At 42.3% G+C, this 17558-nt stretch overlaps 1 protein-coding gene across 2 annotated transcripts in view; it reads right to left on the bottom strand.

The window, feature by feature from the left end:
* Window positions 1–7033: 7033 nt before the first annotated feature.
* The window catches only part of CLCN4 (chloride voltage-gated channel 4), an 81327-nt gene continuing 70802 nt past the window's right edge, over window positions 7034–17558 (bottom strand). For both annotated transcript variants that reach the window (XM_055266993.2, XM_055266991.2), the window contains one exon: window positions 7034–11195. In XM_055266993.2, the coding sequence (XP_055122968.1) occupies window positions 11105–11195 (91 nt within the window). In that variant the 3' untranslated portion in view covers window positions 7034–11104. The remainder of the gene's footprint in view (window positions 11196–17558) is intronic.

The following is a 17558-nucleotide window of genomic DNA, read 5'->3' as shown; positions in this document are numbered from 1 at the left end:
TGATTCAGAAAAACCCAAAACTTTGAAAACAAAAAATGAAATGGAACAGTAACAGAAAAACCCTCTGACCTGCCAGCACAGCAAAGGGATGCAGAAATTCTTAACACCTTCAGGGCTGCCGAGGAAGATGAAGTCCGCAGACGCTCAACTCAGGGGGCTGGTGAGATTTTTGCTTTTTCTGCCATCCGGGTACCTTCATATTTCCCCAGATGTGCACAGATTTTCACTTTTCTTATAACTTCTTGTGTTCACTCTGCCCCTCCCCAGCCAGAGCCAATTTCCCAGAGGCAAGGCCTGGTTTTGTGTGTGTGTGTGATTTGTTTCCAGTTTTAGCCCCTTACTTCCATTAAAATTTATCTATCCTCTTTCCCAACACATTAGACCAGTGGTTCTCAAACCGGAGCTGCCTCTAAACCGGCTAGAGGGTTTGGTAAAACATGGAGGAGTAGGCCCCACCCCCAGACTTTGATTTACCAGGTCCAGAGTAGGACAGATAACTTGCATTTCTAATAGATTGCTGGGTGATCCTCATGCTTCTGGTCCAAGGACCATACTTTGAGAACCACTGAGTTAAACCCTGAGCTAAGATGGGTTGTCATATTGTAGGAAAATGTTCCTAGACTTGAAGTCATGAAGACCAAGTTCGAGCTTCCTCCAACAAGACCACCTCCTAGGTATAGTAACTTGAGCAAATCCCTGGAGCCCAGAGGTTCTCAATCTCACATTAGAATCACCCAGTGACTTTTTATAACGTTGATGGTTGATGGAAGACCCCACCCAAGATGGACTTAATCAGAATCTCAAAGCATGGCTGCAGTGCATCAGTATGTTGCAAAATCTCCACAGGTGATTCTTCTGAGCCTCAGTTTTGTCTTCTAAATAATAGGTATAATTTTTCCCACACAGGACCATTGAGACAAACACAAATAAGTATTAAAATCCCTTCATAAATGACACAGTGCTATTCAAATGTTAAGTGTCATTTTCTGTTACAGAAAACATTTAAATTCTGACAGAGGCCATAAACATCTCAGTTAATATCTAAGTCAGGACAGATATTTCTGGCACAAGTTAAGCTGTTGGAGAAACTTGAAGGATGGAAAATCATTTTAACAAATCCATCTTATTCCACTGACACACGCATCTCTCCTTGATTCTGTATTTAAAGCATTTCTTTATATTTTACATATAGTCTAAGAAAGTTAAATTATTCTTGGTGACTATCCAATGGTTTGGTGACCCCAATTTAAGCCAGGAGCCAGCAAACTTTTTCTGTCAAGGACCTGATAGCAAATATTTTGGGCTTTGTAGGCCAGATGGTCTCTGTTGCAATTATTTAACTCCACCATTGTATCACAAAAACAGCCATAGACTAAAACAAACAAACATAAAAAGCAGCCATAGACAATATGTAAACGGCTGCACATGGCTGTGTGCCAATCAACTTTATCTGCAAAAACAGGTGGCAGGCTGCATTTGGCCACGTGCTACAGTTGGCCAACCACTCCTCTAAGTTTCAAAGAAAGACACAAAAATGTTCAAGTTGACTCAAAAAAGCAGCTAGGAATCTTTCTAATGAGATGTACCCAGCAAAGACTGATTTCATCGACATGCTTGCATGTATGGTCTGAGTGTGGGAGGCAACTGAGGAAGGACGACAGGGTGGTCACACAGACAGTTGAAAGTAAGCCAATCGCTTTGAAATTACCAATTGGCGTGAGACTTATGCCCAGGTAAGATGACTGCATTCTTCCTGGGCTCACCATTAGGTTCTCAGAAAGAAGGAAATGCACCCTCTCCTTTAAATTGCTGTTTTCTGCTTAAAAGCTGAGGGAACTCTTCCACAGCCATGGGGACTCGTCGAAGCAGGACAGGAGTCCTCATCAGTGTTTGCCTTACATTAGCGATTTTCATCCAGCGTTAGGAAAAAAACCACCAAAATGACACCAAAGTGTGAGTCCCTTTTCCCATGCTTTGTAAATCACAGTGCTGCCTTCTATACAGTTAGGGGAGGGGATGGGGGAGATTTGCATACCTCCCCCAACCCAGGACACTTGGCAATGTCTGGAGACATTTTTGGAGTCATAACTAGGTGAGGGGTGCTATGGCATCTAGTGGGTAGAGGCCAGGAATGCTGCTCGCCATCGTATAGTGCACAGGACAGCCCCAAATGTCACTAGTGCTGAGACTGAGAATCTCTGAGATGGGGCATCATGTAGGAGGATAGCTGTAACTGGGAAAGTCTGGGGACTGAGAAATAGGGCTTAGAGCTCTTATGCCAAGCTTCTCCCTACCTTGTTTCTCTGGAGCGGCTCCTTCAGTGGCCCAATCACTGCAGTCATCACTCCTTTTTCTTTTGGAAGTAAGATAATCTTAGAGCAAGTTGGGTATTAGAGCTAGAAGTGAACTCAGATCACCTGGTCACGTAAGGCAGCACGTCTCAAATTCTACTCTGTACACAAATCACCTGGGGTTAATCCTGCCTGACTCAGCAGACCTGGATGGGGCTTGCAATTCTGCATTGCTAAGTGGCACTTGCTCCAGTAATACAGACACAGGTAGTCCCTAGATCACACTCTGATTAGCAAGTCACTACTTTCAGATGATGTGGCTGCAGTGCATTAAAGTTAAGTCGGTTCTCCCAGTCACTCAACTAGAAATTCTCAAAAGAAACTTAAAAAAGACTTCATGGACCCTCACGCTCTAGCCACCAATTTAGTTAACCACAGATCCACCCTTCCTCTGGCACCTGGCAGCATCCTGCAGACACTGTACCCTGGAGGCACTTTGGGAAATCATCTCCACTGAATGCAGTCCTGCTCTTTCTCCCCAGCATTTTTTTTTTTCCTGAGGCAGAGTCTCGCTCTGTTGCCCAGGCTGGAGTGCAGTGGTGCAATCATAGCTCGCTGCAGCCTCAAACTCCTGGGCTTAAGTGATCCTTTCACCTCAGCCTCTCAAGTAGCTAGGACTACCAGTGCTCACCACCACACCTGGCTAATTTTTAAAATTTTTTTGGTAGAGATGGCGGGGGGGGGCGGGTCTTACTGTGTTGCCCAGGCTGGTCTTGAACTCCTAGCCTCAAGCAATCCTCAACCACCACAGCCTACCAAAGCACTGAGATTACAGGCATGAGCCACCACACCTGGCCTCTCCCTAGCTCTTTAATAACCAGTGGAGACTCCTGCCCCATGGAGCAACTTGGCTTGGCCACTCCCTGGAGAAAGTTCCTTGCTGATCATATAAACCACTCAGCAGCCATTCCTAGAAATGGCTTTCTGGGGAGAGGCTGAAGTTTGAGAAATCTCAGAAAAGGAAACCTGTTCATCAAAAGGGAGCTAGCCCGCCCCAATTTCCGCTTGGGTCCGTATTGGCTGGAAACAGGTGGAAGCCCTGAGAGAGTGAGTGTGTATGAAATGAACATGGAGTCCTGCAGAAGGAAGGAATGTTCTACCAGCGAGCATCTCCTGGATCCAACCTGTTAGGAGCCTGTGGGACGAGAATTTATGGATGTGTTTTCAATTTCTCTGACAGAATCTGTTTGGATTGAGGACGGCTGTTTCATCTTTGAAATATGTGTTCCATAACAAGCGCAGGAATCACACATCAATTGCTCCCTTCGTTCTGTGAGCCAAGCCCTGACTAAAGGGGTTTGGAAATCCCCACAAGGTGCTCTCTGCTTATTGCTCATTCAGAAAGAAAAAACATGTCTTTAATGAAATGCAATGTTGAGGAACAGCCAGAAATAGATGCTCCCTATCTGCCTTCACATATGGTAGCTTCTTTCTGGCCAATTGACCACCAATGAACTGGGGAAGAGCTTTAACAATGGGCAGTCCAGGCACCCTGTGCTCAGCTGAAGCACGCTGGACCTGGTGGAAGTTGATGGAGATGGACGTTTCTAGTCCTTTCTCAACCCATGAAAGCCCAGGAAACCCATGCATGATCCAGACTTTTATTTGCAAGGCCATCCTGGTTAGCTCTAGCTAAGCCTCCAGAATTAAAACTGATGGGCTGTCACTTTTCAGACAAATTCTATTTGTTCATTCTCCCCCTCTGGCTTTTAACAACATCATGGTGACAGGAAATGTCCAAGGCCCACAAAACACTGTTCTTTCATGAGTTTTACTAACAGGCTCATTTCTACATTAACACCATGCTGGAGAGATTTTTCTTTGTCTGGAAGTGCAGAGGGTATTGAGTTTTAGGTTGCCTGAAAATAAGCTATACACTTTCTTGTGTTCCATGAATTCTTGCTCCAAATTTCAAACTAATCAATACATAGTTCAGTATCCATGCATACTGATGCTTTTCTGCTCTTCAAGCCTATATAAAGGTACAGAGAAATGGAATTTTCTACCAAGTAGCTTCCTTTCTATAATTTCCCATTAATTTGGAGACAGGTTTTTTTTTTCTAAATATATCCCTTAAGAGATCTGAGTTGTTGCTTTTTGTTTTGTTTTTTGGAAAAATGACTGCAGGGACTGGGAAAAAAGCACTTGGCTAGTCTGATCTGTGTTTACTTTCTGTGGCCTTATAATTAAACTAAAGTGTTATATGTCCTTTAACAACGCACAATTAATTGAAGTATTTCCAACTAAAGCTACTGAGCTTTAGATGATAATGTCTACCATTTGCCTGGTCATATTCCATGCCAAGTACTGTACAGCAATTACCTCATTTAATTCTCACAGCCATGCTGCCGTGGCAAGAGCAGTAGCTCACTCTACAGAGATGGGGAAACCCAGGCTCAGATAAGTTCAGTCCCTTTGACAATGGCACACGGAGCCAGGACTCAATGGAGCCGGAACTCAAGTGCAGTCCTATCGGCCTGTGACATTGGTGTGACTCCCTGAAAACTCAATATTGAAATTCTGTTGGAAGAATATTCTGGCTGGGTGCAGTGACTCATGCCTGTAATCCCAGCCCTTTGGGAGGCCGAGGCAGGTGAATCACTTGAGGTCAGAAATTTGAGACCAGCCTGGCCAACATGGTGAAACCCTGTCTCTACCAAAAATATGGAAAATTAGCCAGGTGTGATGGTGTGCAGCTGTAATCCTAGTTACTAAGGAGGATGAGACAGGAGAATCGCCTGAACCCAGGAGGCGGAGGCTGCAGTGAGCCAAGATCATGCCACTGCACTCCAGCCTGGGCAACAGGGCGAGACTCCATCTCAAAAAAAAAAAAAAAAAGATTATTCTGTTTGCTTTTAGGATATCATGAGACCACAAAAGTTTCCGGGCATGGCTTTAAATGCCACCGATATGCCAATGGCTTGATTTATATCTCAAACCTTAATGATTCCCCTGAGCTCCAAACTTGAATGTCTAAGAGACATCTCTCATGTAGCATTTCCAAAAGGGAGCTCCTCACCTAGTCTAGCCCATCTCAGTAAATGGCAACTTGGTTGTACCATTTTATATCCAGTCCATCAGCAAATCTGTTGGCTCTACCTTGGAAATACAGTTTGCCCTCTGTATCCATGGATTCTGCATCTGTGGATTCAACTGTGGATTGAAAATATTCAGGAAAAAAATGGATGGTTGCATGTGTACTGAACATGTGCAGACTTTTTTCTTGTCACTATTCCATAAACAATGCAGTGTCACAACTATTTACAAAGCATTGCATTGAACTAGGTATTCTAAGTAATCTAGAGAACATTTAAAGCAGACAGGAGGATGTGCGTGGGCTATATGCAAATAATACAACATTTTATATAAGGGACTTAAGCGTCATGGATTTTGGAATCTATGGGGGGTCCTGAAAGCAATCCCCCACAGATACTGAGGGCCAACTGTATAACTGGAATTCAAGAATTTTTCTGGGGCAAGCCCCCATCATCACTCACCTATTTGCAATAGACTTTTTTTTTTTGAAATGGAGTCTCGCTCTGTTGCCCAGGCTGGAGTGCAGTGGCACGATCTCAGCTCACTGTAACCTCTGCCTCCCAGGTTCAAGCAATTCTTCTGCTTCAGCCTCCCGAGTAGCTGGGATTATAGGCGCCTGCCACCATGCCTGGCTTGTTTTTGTATTTTTTGGTAGAGAGAGGGTTTCACCATGTTGGCCAGGCTGGTCTCAAACTCCTGACCTCAAGTGATCTGCCTGCCTTGGCCTCCCAAAGTGCTGGGATTATAGGCATAAGCCACCGCACCTGCTGTATCTGCAACAGACTCTTAACCAGAGCCCTGGCTTCCAGTCTTGCTGTCCAACAGCCAGAATGGTTTGTGGGCAACACAAGTCAAATCATGTCACTCCTCTGAATTCCAGGACTTTACCTGGTCCTTCAAGACCCTGAAGCATCTGCTGTGTCTACCCTCCTCCCAAAGGGAAAACAAAGCCAACTTCAAATACCCCCACTCCCATCCTAACGCTGCAGCCATCCACCCTGGTGGGCCCCCAGCAGGCTAGGCCCATTTCCACCTCAGGACATTTGCACTTGCTGTCCCCTCTGCTGAGAATACCCTTTCCCCAGCTGTACCCCCAGCTGGTCCCCTCCCCTAACCAGTGGGGACTCCTCTAACCACCTATATTAAATAGCACCTCTTCTAGGTCAAGGATCTGTGGGCATCCTTTGTTCCTTTCTTTTCTTTCTTTCAAATTTTCTGTAAAGTAGAAAGTTTTCACAAAAAAAAAAAAAAAAAAAACCTTGGGGGAAAAGACATTCAATCCTTGTGGTTCCCAAAGTAATAAACAGAAAATTTGCTCCTGAAAGAAAGGATGGAAGAACGAATGAATGTTAGACCATTACCCAAGCTGTACTCCCCAGCCTTCACACAGGGCAAACACAGATGGCCTGAGGACAGTGTTCCTACCCAATCCTTGGAAACTGATAGCCTCAGTCTGAATTTTCATTTGGTCACTGCCCACCCAGCCAAGAACAAGGAATTTTAAAGCTGACTGAATGGACTTCACAATCTGTGTGCCCGTCTTAAGATGGGTCTTTAACTTTACTGGATAGTTCTACCAAGTCACGGGGACCAGGTTTCCGGAGGTTCTACTGGGTAGAAACACCGTGAAATCAGTATCTCTTCCATTTACATGTTTGTAGCGGCCTCTGTGCTTGTTTTATTTTTAAAAATAGAGTTCAAACATTTAATATTTAATAAGATGTCAACGTTTACACAGAGTGTTACAATAAAAAAAACCCAACACGTTGCTATGTGGTCGTTCCAACACCAAATGTGAATATATCTCATCAAAGTCGCACGTAGGCTCAATCCCAGCACCTCTAGGATAGCAAATAAATAGTTATTACCGCGCTGGTGAAAATAGGGTCTGCTTAATGTTTCCCAAGTCAGATATACAGGCTCTCTCCTCATGTAAATCATTTCAAAGGCTAGAAGCTTCGTCTGATAGAACACTGCCCATACAAAATTAAAATGAAAGCATAATATTACAATTATGTGGTAATTCAATAGTTCTCCTTGGGTTTCTCATCTTTTCCAGCTCAGCGTCTAATAATGAATGCTAAGTAGAATTTGCACATGTTGGTAATTTAAAGTAATCAGTTCTCACCTAAGTGAAACAAACTGCTCTAAAATTTTCCATTCCTGTGACTTATTAGGCTCAAAATCTATCAATTTACATATCTCCTTTGTAAGGTCTTTGGGAAGGACTGAATAAAGAACTGAGATTACCTGGTTCAAAGTAACAGTAAGGACTGAATATTGAATGACTTCGACTTCTAGCACATTCTGCCTTTCCCTAAAATCCACATGAGCATCTGCAACCCCAGGGGATGCACTAAAAACCACTTAGAAGCAACACACATGTCACTTCCAGGGTGCCCTTATTTGGTGCTTTTGTACAACACATTTCCTCAGTGAGAGCAAGAAACATGTGATGTGTGTCATGAAAGAGCTCCTTCCCCATGATGTGTTGATGGTTTTTTATGTTAAAACCCGATTCAGAAGGAATCCAGAAAGTTCTACAAATGTCTAAAGCCTTTGGTTCTGGAAGAGGAAAAAAAGAAAAAAACCTTATTCTGAAAGATGCTTATTTCACCTCCATGTCCTCACGCTGTTCATCAGATCACCAGATAAAGTGGATGGAAGTTCTGCATTTGGAGAGAGCAAATACCCTTGGGATCCCTACCCAACTACGTTTACAAGAAAAAGAGACAGAGCATGGCAGCATGTTCCCCATGGGGCTTGTCTGAGCCCCCAGGCCCCTGGGCGAGTGGACCACATGGCTGAGTTAGGACTCCACGGAAGGAAGGCAGTTTGCTGTGGTAGTCCCCACCGCAGACTCCTCATCCTTGACCTTAGTCCACCTGTCCAACTCCAGCCTTCTATTGACGAGAGCCTGAATCCCACAATAAATCAGAGGTTCAACTTATGAAAGAAAGTAAGATTGGATTGTTTCAGTCAAGTAACTCTTCCAACTGTTTGACATGAATTTGCAGATATCTCTACTCTAAGCACTGGGGAGGACACAAATCCCAAGGTCCCCCTCCGTGACCTTGGCCCGGAAGCATATTTTCCTCTCATTCCCCACCATGGCCTCAGCCAGATTAGAAAGAAATGCTGTGGTTTCACTGACCTTTGGCTATCTTTTCACTGTTGCATGTTCCCTTTTGAAGCCACTTGTTTCAGCTAAAAGGACCTCCTGGATTCTATAAAGCCAGGCTATGACTAATACTCTTTCCCAGCACACGTTGGCTCTGAGGAGACCACAGGGGAATAAGAGGGGAACTACATGAAGCGGTCGTTAAGACTTTTTAGGATTTAAAGCCCAGGAGAATCCAACTTCACTTGTAAACGTTCTGTAGAAACCACAACACCAACACTAACATTAAGACCTGTTACTCAAGGCTTACGTGCTGTAAATACAATGAATTTTATTCTTCTATAGGACCAAGGATTAAATTCTCTACTATTGACTGGATATTGTCACACTGAGGTGGCTACTTGATACTATTTTGGAAGGAAGAGGTCAATGAATTACACAAACAAATTTTCTTATTGTGTCAGCATGATCTGACTTAAAATTTCTTAACCCAGAGAAAATATATATTTTGCACATTAATTAGAAGTTTCATAGAAACCCATTTATAGCTAGGTTTTTGTCCAACATGAAAATTCTTATTAGAGCTAAGAAATTATGGATTTGGGCTGGGAATTCTAGGTCAAATCTGAGAGAAGGGGTGGGGAACAGGAAGGTTAGAAGAACATTCACAGGGGTTTAGCAAGAATGAAAACCGGAAGGGCAATGACAAGGACACGATGATGGCATCCAATACAGCAAACTTCCCCTCCTGAAGACCAACACTCTTCCTTAATAAGATAATATGAATTTCGTTCAGAGAGTAATGTGCCTAGCTCAATATTTTCCTTCCCACACTAGTGTGCGGCTAGGGGGAGCCACGTGACAGACTTCCCGTCAATGGATACATGCTGAGCGTCTCTGGGGAAGCTTTGCTTTCCTGATAGACATTGTACCTAGTTGCTTGCCTCTCCCTTCCTCTTCCCACTTAGAAAGCAGACATGATACCTGACAGTTCAGGAACCATCTTGCAACTCTGAGGTAATAAGCCAGAGGACAAAAGGTAAAAATGGTGAAAAAGAAATAGCAATGGGATGGAGATCCCAGTGATATTATGGAGACAGTCCTGGAGTACTCCCTCTCAGGGTTCTTATCCAGCCCTTCAGTGTTTGCTGGGTTTTCTGTTATTTGCAGCCAAATGCACACCTAAGTGATGCAGCACTATCCAGTGACAATGAGACTGAAAAGGATGAGGGGCACTTAGTGAAAAGGAAGGGACAAAGACTAAAGAGAAAGGGCAAGTGGGATAATCTTACTTACACAGATCATACGGTGGACCTAATACATAGCTTAATTCCTTCCTGCAGAAAAGACTGAAATCCTGACTAAAAGAGTAAATGTGTCGTTAAGTTCAAATACAAAGATGCCCAGTGCCCAAACTGGCTACATAAAATTTAATGCTGTCCTCCTGTGCTGTGATTGCTAGTATGAAGTGCATGCTTATACATTAAAACTGGACATTTTGCATCCTACAGAGAAGATAATGGAACAGATTAGAATCAATTTAGTATTTCTCTTGCAATCCATTTGGAGGGATTCCAACTGAGAACTCGTATGCCTCATCCTCTCCACAGCCGTATCTGATAAGACCTGAGAGGAAAAATAAGTAGTAACATTGGGTAGCCTGTTTGGACTCTTGCATGTGCTACTTGAAAATGAAAGCACACTTATGGCAGGCTGGGGGCATACCGGCTATGGCCCATGGAAGTGCTGAGCTGATCAATATTGAATGCATGGGCAAAAGCAATAAATAAATGAAGCAAATGCAATGGGGATTCAAATCAACGATCGGGTGAGTATACCCTCAAAATAAGGATGCATCCCTTTGTATGGGAGGAGACACACCACAGTACTATATGCTCCAATAGTTCATCGTGCAGTCCCAGGATGCCAGTCTTGCATAGAGAAATGATTTCTTCACACTCATCATGGCAGGTGCCCCTGATGTTGGTTCAGAAACTGATGGATAAGCCAGATAACAGGCTGAGAACAGGAGCAAGAAACAGGACGGTCGTGAGCGGACCCACTGGCATACTTGCAGCTTTCACTGTGTTCAAATTTAATTTCTTTTTCAACAAAGTGCAAATGTCTTTAGTATGATTCAGTAACATAGCAGCAAAACTTCAAAAACCAATAAATAAGGATGCTGACATGCCGATACCCCTTTGTCTTTTGGACTCAACACTTCACGTGTGTTCATAAGTTACAAACATCAGCCTTGAGCAGGAGTAAAAGTTTCTTGAGTCAGCATTCATGCTCCACATACTTGTACAGATCACATCATTTACATCATTTACCCACCCACATGCCCCCACAGCAGTAGCAAACTCATTAGGAAACACAGCTTGAAACTCATACGGGGTTAAAGCTATAAAATGCCTACTCATTGATGTTTTTGTTTTTGTTTTTAAAGATTTCATCCTTCTTCCCCGCCTTTCCAACAAAGCTTTTGTTTCTGCTGTCCCCAATGCATGATCTTTCATTGGGATAATAACATATCATTTATTTCTTTTTAAATGACACAGTCAGTGTTTTTCTGAAAATAATTGCCACCTTGTTGCTAATTAAACATGATGGATTCAGGGTCCTGGTTTGCCATCTGGGCCATATGTCTCAGAACATCCTTTTTTGTGATGATGCCAAGAAGTCTCCTGGAGAAGAAACAAAATAGAGAAAAGAGGTCAGCCTCGCAACGACGACTCATCCCTCTCCCTAAACCCCAGTGCCTTCTCCATGTGGACACAGAGACAGACAACATTTCCCAGCCTCCCTTGTGGTTAGGCAGAGCCAATGGAGGGAGCACTGGCCAATGCCTGTGGGTGGAGGTGACAGATGCTGCTCCCAGGTCTCCTGTGCATTTCCCCCCACTCTCTCTTCTCATCTGGCAGCCAGAGGCACAGGAGCCAGTGAAGGGCTCTGAGGATTGACTTAGGAGCCACCAGATTCAAAGACCTAGGTCCAGAGCCCACCTGCAATCCACACTGGATGTAACATGTGAGAAAAATAAACCTTTATTGCATTAGGCCACAGAGATTGCAAGCTTGTTTATTACGGCAGTAAACCTATGATGACTACTATATCCTCTTAAATTTCAAGACTATAATCAATTTTAAAAGGGTTTATGAAAGGCATTGTCAAAACTTGACCACACCACAGGAATTCCAACTATAAGATATTTTAAGTATAAGAAATTTTAAGTACAAGATAAAAAGTGATTCTATTTGTAATTCTATCTTACTGGGAGGATAAAGTTCGACATTTATCTCTGACTGTATATGTAAATTGCCTCCTCTTCCAAAATTCCATTGCTTTCAACTTATAAAAAGAATGCCACTTCCGAAAGTCCATTGTATGGGACCACCAAGACTGTATATCACACAGTGCCAAGGAGCACTGCTCACAAACACTGCAGTAGAAATTGTGCCCTCTGGATTATACAGTGCACATTTGCACAACCATTCATAGCAAGCCTTGTTTCGTTATTTTACTAAATGACCACCTGCAGGAACACATCATGCCCCTTCGGTAAAACGAAAGGTCTGAGAGAAGGAGAAGTGAACAGCTTCTTTGGAAAAAAAGAAGCTCCATTCCCACATAAGTTCGCAAAATACTACTCACTGTATCTCCACTGTACCCCCCAAAAAAAGGGGTATGGGGAAGCAAACTCTGGTAGTCTCACATTAAAATACTGTATAGCTATTAAAATAATGGGTTTCTACTCTGTGTAATATGATAATATACAAAAGAAATCAGAAAGCATAATTGTAATATACCGTCATTTATTTAATTAAGGCAAAATTAGTCAAATTTATCTCTTAGTGAATATAAAGAGGGGATGTAAGCATTCTAAGCAGTATTCAAATCAGTTACACCTGGTGAAATAGACCCTGATTAGTCAAACTGTCAGGCCAGAATTCTGACATTTTTGGTTCTGACAACACTGGACCCTAAACAGTCTTGGAAAAGGTATCCGTTTCTTGTGTTGGTTTCCCTATCTATCACATTGAGGGAGACAGCAAATAAGACTCCTTCCCCTCCATCCCATGGCAACATCTTTAGGAGAGAGGAAAATAGTGAGAGAGCATGCTAAGCAAACAGAATAATGACAATATGAATTACAAAAACATTAAAAGAATATGTCATGACCCTACAGTGATTGTTGTTCTTAAATGGGGAGGAATACTCGATAAATGTAGGAAGCAGGACAGAATTTGATAATTAATACTTTGCAATCCCCAATGTAATAATTAGCTTAGGCAATAATTCTCAATGGATACCAAAATCATTGGGTGAATGGTTGCTGGAAAACAGAAAATTCACATGGTTTCAAAGTACCTTCCTACAGATGATGAACAAAGAGAAAAATGTCACTTTACAATGCGGGGTTCTGGCCATCACCACCTCATCCAAGCAATGGAGGTTATCATCAACAAAGTCAGAAAAGCAGACCCTATAACGTTACCTATGTTGGAATGCTGCCAAAAACGACTTAAGCCAAATTGAATCATGAGGAAGTAATCAGACCCAGAATGTGAGACTACTGGTCTGGACTCTTCAAAGGAAATCTTTGCAAGTAACAAACTTGCACATGTATCTCCTGTATCTAAAATAAAATTTGAAATTATTTTTAAAAATCTGTCAATAAAAAAAAAACAACAACAAGGCAGGAAACTGTTCTAGACAAGAGACTAAAAACGCAAAAGAATGCAATGCACAAACCTTGATGGAATTCTGAGTTGACATTTGAATGAATATCAACTGGATATTGGATGATATATTGAGTTACTGTTAATTTTACATCATCATGGTTTGGTAGTTATGTAAAGAAAATGTCTTAGAAGACGTCTGCTTCATTCATAATTGCCAAAACCTGGAAACAACCAACATTTTCTTTAGTAGGTGACGGGATAAACTGAACCATGGCATATCCAGACAATGGATATTCTTCAGCAATAAAAACAAAAGTGCTATCAAGTCATGAAAAGATGTGGAGGAAAATCAAAATGTGTACTGCTGAGTGAAAGAAGCCAGTCTGAAAAGGCTACATACTGAATGATTCCAACTACATAATATGCAACCTTCTGGAAAAGGCAAAACTATGGAGACAGTAAAAAGATCAGTGGTTGTCAGGGTTTGGTAGGTGGAAGACAGGGATAAATAGGCAGAGCATAGGGGATTTTTAGGGCAGTGAAACTACTCTGTACCATCCTGTAATGGTGGATACATGATATTATATGTTTGTCAAAATCCACAAAAATATATGACACAGAGTACACTCTAAAGTAAACTATGGATGTTAGTTAATAATAATGTATTGATATTGGTTCATCAATTACAACAAATACAACAGTAACACAAGATATTGACAACAGGGGAAACTGAGGGGGGAGAAGGGGATATATGGGAACTCTGCACATTTTGCTCAATTGTTCTGTAAACCTAAATGTTGTTATAATCCTGAAACAAGACCTACCTAAAGGAAACAAATGTTAGCACTCTTCTTTGCAGTGAGATGCTGAGTTCTCCTGGGAAAACCCACCTGTGAGTATGAACACAGTTGATAGATTCAAGGCCCAACAAGGGCTCTGGTCTCCTCACACAGGAAGGTTGCTGGGTCCAGCTGGCAGAGCCTGAAAACATTTCTTTCCACCCTGATTTGTCTTAGTTGCTTCGGGCTCAACTGTCATAATGAGGGCCCATTGCAATCAATCAACCAGAGATACACATTTTCTCAAGGGCATTGTTACCCAATACTTCGCCAAATCACCCCACTTCTACGGTTGCAAAAGCTTTAGTGGGTCCTGGTCTCATTAGAGTTGCCCTTTTGCTTTGGCAGCCATGTACTGCTGCTGAGAAGAGCAGTCCAGGCCTCCAGACTTGAGGCATGTCAGAGCCTTAGAGGCCCACATACGAAATAAAGGTTTCCCAATCAACAAAGTGAAGAGAAAACCCACAGAATGGGAGAAAACACTAGCAAACTACCCATCTGACAAGGGATTAATAACCAGAATATATAAGGAGCTCAAACAACTCTATAGGAAAAAATCTAATAATCTGATAAAAAAAAAACGGGCAAAATATTTGGATAGACATTTCTCAAAAGAAGACATACAAATAGCAAACAAGCATATGAAAAGAGTACAGTTGGATAGTTTGTAACACAAAGGGTAAATGCTTGAGGGGATGGACACCCCATTCTCTTTGATGTGATTATTATGCATTGCATGCCTGTATCAAAACATCTCATGTGTTCCATCCCCAAAGGAACATAAATCATGCTGCTATAAAGACACATGCACACATATGTTTATTGTGGCACTATTCACAATAGCAAAGACTTGGAACCAACCCAAATGCCCAACAATGATAGACTGAATTAAGAAAATGTGGCACATATACACCATGGAATACTATGCAGCCATAAAAAAGGATGAGATCATGTCCTTTGTAGGGACATGGATGAAGCTGGAAACCATCATTCTCAGCAAACTATCGCAAGGACAAAAAACCAAACACCACATGTTCTCACTCATAGGTGGGAATTGAACAATGAGAACACACGGACACAGGAAGGGGAACATCACACACCGGGGCCTGTTGTGGGGTGGAGGGACGGGGGACGGATAGCATTAGGAGATATACCTAATGTAAATGATGAGTTAATGGGTGCAGCACACCAACATGGTATATGTATACATATGTAACAAACCTGCACGTTGTGCACATGTACCCTAGAACTTAAAGTATGATAAAAATATATATATTTTTTAAAAATCTCATGTGTTCCATAAATATACACATCTACTATGTACCCACAAAAATTTAAATAAATGTTTTTAAACAAGGTTTCCTCCCAGGGTCAGGTAAATTTTGTTCTAGCTCAGATAATTCTAATTAATTTCAAGAAAGCAGTGATAGCTAGGAAAGGCGGCTTTGTTACTGGGAAGGGCCTCTATTTATAGGCAGATAGGAATCCCCAGTGAGGCCCCCTCCCATGCGGTAGCAGCAAAATGCAAGCTGGGCCCATAGGACTCCTTCCACCCATCCAGCCCTCCACCTGGGAAGGCTTTACGCAGGGTTTCTCCACCTTGGCACTAGTGACATTTAGGTTGGCTAATTATTTGTTGCAGATAGGCCATTCTGTGCACTGTAGAACATACAGCAGCATCCTGGGCCTCTACCCACTAGATGCAGCAGGATACCCATCCCCCATCATGGCAACCAAAATGTCTCTAGACAATGCCAAATGTCTCCTGTGGAGGGGGGACAAGAGAGCCCCTGGTTGAGAACCACCATTCAGATTAAAAAGTACTAAAATAGTTCTACACCAGTTGGTTTATAGCCACTGAGCTAGACACACTGGGATGTCCCCTGCCAACCTCATAGCTTATAGAACTGCAGTGAACTCCCCACAATTCATAACAAATGAGCTCATTATCTGGCACCAGCTCTTAAATACTTTCACTATTACTCCCAGCCAGGAGCTTTCAGACACAAATAGACCTCTGTGGGTGAATCTATAATACGCCGTCAGCGTGGGACACAGGAATCCCGTTACCTGGCCCCATATCCTCAGTATTTTACTGAACAGGTATCCCAAAATGCAGCCATTCCAGGAATCTGGATACTTAAGGATGCTGCCACATATCTTCCCATCAGGCCCAGGTCTACTCCCCACTGTCATTGGTCCCAGAGGGTGCTGTACGGAGGGGATTGATGTCCTCAAGGGTCAGGGTCGGCTGGCAGGGTTCTCCATCAAAGGTCCTCCCGGCACCTGGCAGCTGATTGTGCCTCAGGAGATAGGAGACCTGGAAGAATCCAGATGGGACTGGCTCTGCAACCAATTCCCTTTAACCTTGAGCAGTGTTTTGCTTCTTAGAGTCTCACCTCCTCATTTGAAAACTAAAGGGAATGGGGGAGGGGGGAGGAGGGGGATGGAGGATGGTTAATGGGTACAAAAAATAGTTTAAAAGAATAAATACGATCTCGTATTTGACAGTGCAACAGGGTGACTACAATCAATAATTTAACAGTACATTTAAAAATAACTAAAAGAATTGGAATGTTTGTAACCCAAAGGATAAATGCCTGAGGTGATGGGAGACCCCATTTACCTTGATATGATTATTATGCATTACATGCCTGTATCAAAATATACCATATACCCATAAATATATACTCCTATGTACCCACAAAAATTAAAAATAATTTTAAAAAAGAAAAAAAGGGAAACCAAATGTCCATCAACTAATGAATTGATCAGCAAAATGTGGTCTATCCACACAATGCAAGATGATTCAGCCCTAACAAGGAAAGAAGTACAGACACATCTTCAGTGTGGATGAACCTTCAAAACATGATGCTCAGTGAAAGAAGCCAAATACAAAAGGCCACATAGTGCATGACTGTATTGACATGAAATGTCCAGAATAGGCAAGTCCACAGAGACAGAAAATAGAGTAGTGGTTGCCAAGGACTGTGGTATAGGAGGTAACAGCTAAGGGGTGTGGGGTTTCTTTTTGGGGTGATGAAAATGATCTAAAATTGTGGTGATTAATGCACAACCCATTTTCTACTAAAAACCACTGAATCATGCATTTTAAATGGGTGAATTGTACAATATGTTTAATAGGAATGGTGAGAGAGGGCATCTTTGTTTTGTGCTGGTTTTCAAGGGGAATGCTTCCAGGTTTTGCCCACTCAGTATGATATTGGCTGTGGGTTTGTCATAAATGGCTCTTATTATTTTGAGGTATGTTCCATCAATACCTAGTTTATTGAGAGTTTTTAACATGAAGGGATGTTATTTTTATCGAAGGCCTTTTCTGCATCTATTGAGATAATCATGTGGTTTTTGTCTTTCATTCTGTTCGTGTGATGAATTACGCTTATTGATTTGTGTATGTTGAACCAGCCTTGCACCCCAGGGATGAAGCTGACTTGATCGTGGTGAATAAGCCTTTTGATATGCTGCTGGGTGCAGTTTGCCAGTTTTTTTTTAATTGAGGATTTTT

The sequence above is a fragment of the Symphalangus syndactylus genome, chromosome X (genome assembly GCF_028878055.3).
Source record: "Symphalangus syndactylus isolate Jambi chromosome X, NHGRI_mSymSyn1-v2.1_pri, whole genome shotgun sequence".
NCBI classification, from domain to species: domain Eukaryota; kingdom Metazoa; phylum Chordata; class Mammalia; order Primates; family Hylobatidae; genus Symphalangus; species Symphalangus syndactylus.
The sequence above is the reverse complement of the archived record's forward strand: the minus strand, read 5'-3'. Positions and strand labels throughout refer to the sequence as shown.